The sequence below is a fragment of the Notothenia rossii genome (assembly GCF_949606895.1).
Source record: "Notothenia rossii genome assembly, chromosome: 8".
Lineage (NCBI taxonomy): Eukaryota > Metazoa > Chordata > Actinopteri > Perciformes > Nototheniidae > Notothenia > Notothenia rossii.
Window position 1 is genome coordinate 5,811,045 of NC_136906.1, and position 6,209 is coordinate 5,817,253.

At 40.6% G+C, this 6,209-nt stretch overlaps 1 protein-coding gene across 1 annotated transcript; it reads left to right on the forward strand.

The window, feature by feature from the left end:
- The first annotated feature begins 3,442 nt into the window (after positions 1–3,442).
- On the forward strand, positions 3,443–5,792 carry pde6hb (phosphodiesterase 6H, cGMP-specific, cone, gamma, paralog b). The gene is made up of 2 exons (XM_079644385.1): positions 3,443–3,959; positions 5,674–5,792. The coding sequence occupies exons 1-2, from the start codon at positions 3,817–3,819 to the stop codon at positions 5,789–5,791; spliced, it is 261 nt and encodes an 86-aa protein (XP_079500511.1). The 5' UTR covers positions 3,443–3,816; the 3' UTR covers position 5,792.
- Positions 5,793–6,209: the final 417 nt, after the last annotated feature.

A 6,209-nucleotide genomic window follows, 5' to 3' on the forward strand; every position in this document is an offset into this window, starting at 1 on the left:
CATACATCCAGCATCATCATATGTTCTGTGTGCCTGCACTGTTTACTGTATGAAAGCTCAGCTGTAAAAAGAGTATGGCTTCCTCTGAACACACACAGGAATGCATGCTTCATGAAAGAACAGATTTGTCAGGTAAAGTCATACTTGTAAAACATGCTGTAAAAATGAACACACACACATGCACATTTACCCTCTGCGTCATTGCTCTGGCCCTGATCTGTTTTACAAGTCCTTAGTTAATTTAATTAGTGGCATACGCATATAGGCACAGACTTAAGAAGTGTAAGCTCAAAGATTGACATATTGACCTGCAATAAAGAAGTCAAGTCACTGATACACGGTAGCGAGGTAAAAATTATAATTAAAACATTTAAAATAGTTAACTCAAAGTAATAGATCAATGGTAACAAAATAAACCAGGAAATAACTGTTAGCTTTTCCCAGTACATAGACTACAGGTCTTTGAAGGTCTTAGCTAAAAGGAAAGGATACATGCTTCAACTATAAGCTAACAATATAAAACTAAAGTTGATACATGCTAGCTAGCTTAAAAAGTAATAGATAAAACATTAAAATGGATAACTCAAAGTAATAGATACATGGATTAAAACATACAGTAGGATAAACACATGAGATTGATAGCTTAAAGTAAACATTGTTAATAAAGCTGAGAAAGTTAATACAGGCTAGCTAGCTAAAAGTCCAAGCATTGTGATTACTGAGGAATATTTAGCTAATCATCCTCCTTCGTACTTTAAATAAATCACAGATAAAACCAGCTTGAGTTAAATGTTTTTATTGTTTAGCACCGTTTCTGGTGGTTAGGGTTAGGGTTATCAATAAACATCATTAGCATATTAGCATGTTAGCATGTTAGCATGGCGTATTTGATTTGTGGTGTGATTACATTTATGAAACCAGTGGCGATCCTCGTGTCGGTGGGGGCCATAGCAAACATTCACTGGGGGCCCATCGAACCAGCTTTTCATCACCACACTCAGCCGACAGCTATCTAGATATTAAACTAGAAAGGCACTTGTAAGAGCTCCACAAAGACGAAGTAAAGCTGGTAATATGTGACGCTATACCTGTAGAAGTCTGTGTTTGTTTGTTTAGTTAATTGAAACATTCTTTAATTAAATCCCCCAATGACGTTAGTACCAATCAGCGCTCTGTGTTGTGGCGTCAAAACGCTTCCAAACAACTTAATCCTCGATCCTCCCTTAGATTCAAATGTTCCACACGCAGGTGCTACATCATTACAGCGAAACTTTCATTGTCATTATTTCACCACAGTTCAGATGTTCTGACCAGGCGAGGAACATTTAATATTATCTTAAATGTTAACAACACATCATTATGGTCATCTCTTCCAAAAAAAATATATATAGGTAGGAAGTTTTAAGGCAACTTGACTTTTCTACTTACATACCATGGTGTTAATCAGATTAATCAAAGTATAACACGGTTTTTTTTAAGGATAAGAAGGAATTTAGTTGTAAAATAACGTATACTGAAGATAATGGGAAATGTAATGTTTTGGGAAGAAAGACGACACCTACTCTTTTTGGTGTTAAAATACCATCATTTTCACAGCCAGCGATGTCCTAAAGCCAAACACCTGATCAAACTAATTATTTTCCAAAACACTTTTACAGTATTGAACCTACAATGTCTTCTAACTCAATCAAAGCTTCAATTTATACACCAGAAAGAAGACGTGGCTTGTATTCACGTTCGTGTTGTTTGTTTTTTGGTCGAAAATTTAATCCATATATCTATATCTATACCAGTAATAATCTAATCCCACACGTGGAAAACAGCTTCTCACATGGACTCACAACAAGCAGATCGTCGCCTCTCAAAGCTGGGGGCAGCCGTGCTGAGGTTTAAGAGGAATTAGCCGGATTAATCTTTGACATTCTCTTCTCAGTAAATTGGGTGATGTGAACAAGGACAATTAGACTCTGGGATGAAGGGGGGGAGGTGTGAGAGGTTTTCTAGATTTTTCGGGGGGGCCCATGTGACTGGAAAGAGGAGGATGTTGGGATTAGAGAAGATATAAAAGCCCAACACAGGACTGCGCACGTCAATAACTCAAAGAGAATAGAGAAGCTGATCGGCGGTGGCCTCTTGGGATATCTGTGACAACAGGTGAGAGAAAACGTACGCAGGATATTGAGAGTCCAATTAGACATTAGATGAGGATGAATAAGTTTAACAAATTGGAAATGGCTAAAACTGTAATAACTTGAATGCAAACTGTAAAGAAGAGATGAATGACTTAAGACTGTCTTGGCTGGCAATATGGTTTGATGTTGGACTTTAAATGGCTTAAAGTGGATTGAAAACTTGGTTGGAGTGTAGATAAAGTCAAGTTGACATGTGCAGTTGAAACAAACAAAGAAAGGCTGTAGTACAAAGTTGAAGTCGGTGACAGGTGTGTGTTGTTTCTAATACCCTCGTGTAAAGAGGATTAACATTAAGGGGTTTGTTAAGGGGTTTTTTGTTTTCCTTATTGTGTTTCCACGCAGAATCATAGGAAGATAAGAACTCTAGATCTGCTACTGCCAATGCAACCAAGTCTTGTGTTTCAATTTTCCATTACGGACACATTGCTGTCAGGGGATTATCAGGGTCGGACGTCAAAGGAAGGGGGAAATTGTGGAGCTCAGTCAAGATCCTGCTAATGATCGGGCGGGAGATGAGGACAAGAGGGTCAGAGAGGAAGGACTTGCTCCAGATATTGGTAGCTTCGTGACAGATTCAGTCGCAAAAGATGTGAACGTTTGCTTATGATCAAGTTTCAAGATTCAAGGCTTGTATTGTCATGATGTGTACAGAGCTACAGGTATGACAATGCAAATCTTAGGTCAAAGGCTCCTCCAACAGTGCAACACAATATAACAGTAAATAGTAGAAAATAAAATAGAATATAATAGAAACAGAATATGATAGAAGCTGTGCAGAATAGTCTAGTAATTGGAATATTGATATATGTGAGTTGCAAACAGATGAATGTTATGTATGTTCTTGTGACTTTATTAGCAAGTGTTATAAGTACTATTTCACAGTTTTCTGGCCCCATAAAATCGAGGTTCTTTCCGGGCCAACAACCGGGCTGAGTCGGGCTGAGTATGCTAAACTAGAGAGAGAATTGCTGGCAAGGGGGCTACAACTACAACAAGATGAACATATTTGACCGTGATTTAATTGTAATACACGTTTCTAAATGATGCCGAAGTAACAACATACTGATACCGGTTAGTAAAAACCATGAATTAATGCTTTGACAAGTCTGCAGACAGACGGCAGGCGAAACGCCTTTTAAAATGCATGTTTTCTGAATGGAGACCGGCTAAGCTAACGCAGTATATGCTCCGACCGTCCACACTCACAACAACGGCCTACAGACATAAATAAACCAGCGACTGTATTCGCCATGACACAGATAGTCTATGGTTTGTACCCAGCTACTAAACTGTAATGGAAACGCAGCATAAAGTGAGCTAGTCCTAACAAGGCCTAACGAGGCCGAGCCATACCGAGCGAGGCCCTGTTTGCGCCATAAATTGAAAAGGCTGAGGTCCGAAAGCATATCCGTGATTTCTGAGAAGGGCAATTAGCCTTCTGCGCCATCAGAGCGGGATTAAAGCTAATCTGGCTGTAGGAACTAATCTATGTAATCTCCGCTGATTAGCATTGAAAGCTGGGAGGAAACCGGATTAGCAGAGGGCATCAGAGGGGGGGTAGATGTAGAGTAAATGTCAGTGTGGTGACCGTTGCCTTCTGTCTTTTCAGAGACCCTCAGCAGAAATGAACAGCGCCCCACCTGCAGGAAGTGCTCTGGCCCCTGGGAGCACAACGGGCCCCACCACGCCCAAAAAGGGACCCCCCAAATTCAAGCAAAGGCAGACGCGTACATTCAAGAGCAAGGCACCAAAGCCAGGCCAGAAAGGGTAAGAGCAACGACTCATATTGAAAATCTAAGTCAACTTTATTGTCAGTCTTTCAGTTTGTGTGGAGAGATCGAAATGTCGTTTCCCACAATCCCGAATACAAAAACAAATATATGTATGCAAATATGTATATAGGCTACCTATATACAAAATCAAAGACACATTTATGCACACATTAAGACCTAAAGAAAAGCACAACAATCAGTATATACAAAATAACAGTCACTTCAATATCTTTGAAAATGAAAATAAATATCCGCTCGTTGTACACCCGTTTTTAAAAGATTTGGGTAGAGTAAATGCAACCAAATCAAAGCAAGGCAAGTTTATTTATGTAGCGCCATTAAATGCTTTTGTAGTGACCACGATATCCATTTTTTGTTTGTCTTTTGTCTGTGGTTCCCTGGGCTGACCGATGAAAAGTCGCTTGTTGTTGAGAGAAAAAATAAAATAAATGTCCAGATGCGATTGAAAAGTAAAATATGCTTGTTTATTCCAAAAAGGCAGAGGAAAAAAATAAAATAAACGTTTTCAAACAAACTTTTTCTCATATAAACCGATACTTCAAATAGCAGCGAGCAGCAGTATTCTGAAATCTATTAGAGGTCACCTATTATGCAAAATCCACTTTTCCATGTCTCTTCTACATCAACATGTGTCCCCTCTTCTTCATGTCTCTTCTACATCAACATGTGTCCCCTCTTCTTCGTGTCTCTTCTACATCAACATGTGTCCCCTCTTCTTCGTGTCTCTTCTACATCAACATGTGTCCCCTCTTCTTCATGTCTCTTCTACATCAACATGTGTCCCCTCTTCTTCATGTCTCTTCTACATCAACATGTGTCCCCTCTTCTTCATGTCTCTTCTACATCAACATGTGTCCCCTCTTCTTCATGTCTCTTCTACATCAACATGTGTCCCCTCTTCTTCATGTCTCTTCTACATCAACATGTGTCCCCTCTTCTCCATGTCTCTTCTACATCAACATGTGTCCCCTCTTCTTCATGTGTCTTCTACATCAACATGTGTCCCCTCTTCTCCATGTCTCTTCTACATCAACATGTGTCCCCTCTTCTTCATGTCTCTTCTACATCAACATGTGTCCCCTCTTCTTCATGTCTCTTCTACATCACCATGTGTCCCCTCTTCTTCATGTCTCTTCTACATCAACATGTGTCCCCTCTTCTTCATGTCTCTTCTACATCAACATGTGTCCCCTCTTCTTCATGTCTCCCCTCTTCTTCATGTCTCTTCTACATCAACATGTGTCCCCTCTTCTTCATGTCTCTTCTACATCAAAAAATGAAAATGAGCTGATCAGATTTTGGCCACTTTATGATGAAAACAATGATTTGGCTTGAGTAACCATTAGCCAATCAGCAACCATGGTAACCCCCCCCCCCCCCCCCCCCCCCCCCCTTTATCACCTGAATCTCCTCCTAGAGCACCATTGAGTTCTTTCTAACCAAATGTCTCTCAGAGGGGCGTGGGGAGGGGCTCCTTATTTTCATCTAAAGTAACAGACAGAGAATCAGCACTTTGAAAACAGGGCTGAAACAGAGGGGATTATGGGTAATGCTGCAATGATCTGTTTGGTGTTTCAGCCAATCAGAGACAGGTTCTGGATATATCTGAGACCTGTAATATATATTGATGAAAAACAGTATAATAGGAGACCTTTAAATCACCTTCCTGCTTGTGTGCTGTCCTCCAGATTTGGCGATGATATCCCCGGCATGGAGGGTCTCGGCACAGACATCACGGTGGTTTGCCCCTGGGAAGCCTTCGGCGACATGGAGCTCAGCGACTTGGCCAAATACGGCATCATCTAAACCTGCTGCCTTCCTCTCCTTCCTGCACCTTTCCTCCGTCTAATCCCCTCCTCCCGGCTCGGCACGCCGCGATAAGGCTGTCGAGAAACCCCCTAATGCCCTCTCGTCTAACTACCTCATGCTTCGCTCCACTAAGTGGATAGAAAAGCATAAATATGGAGTTATTTTTCTATTATTACATAATTACTGTTTATATTATATATATATATACACTTGAAATGAGAAGACGAGAAAAACCACCTCCACCTCCGTTATTCCCCTCATCCATCTTTGATAGTACTTTCCTTTCCTTTCCTTTCCTTTCCTTTCCTTTCCACCTCTCCCCCTTCGATACTCCTGACCCACGGCAATGGACACAAGCAAAACACTATCATTACTAGAGTGTATTTGCTTCTAGCTGTCTATAAAAATGTAAATA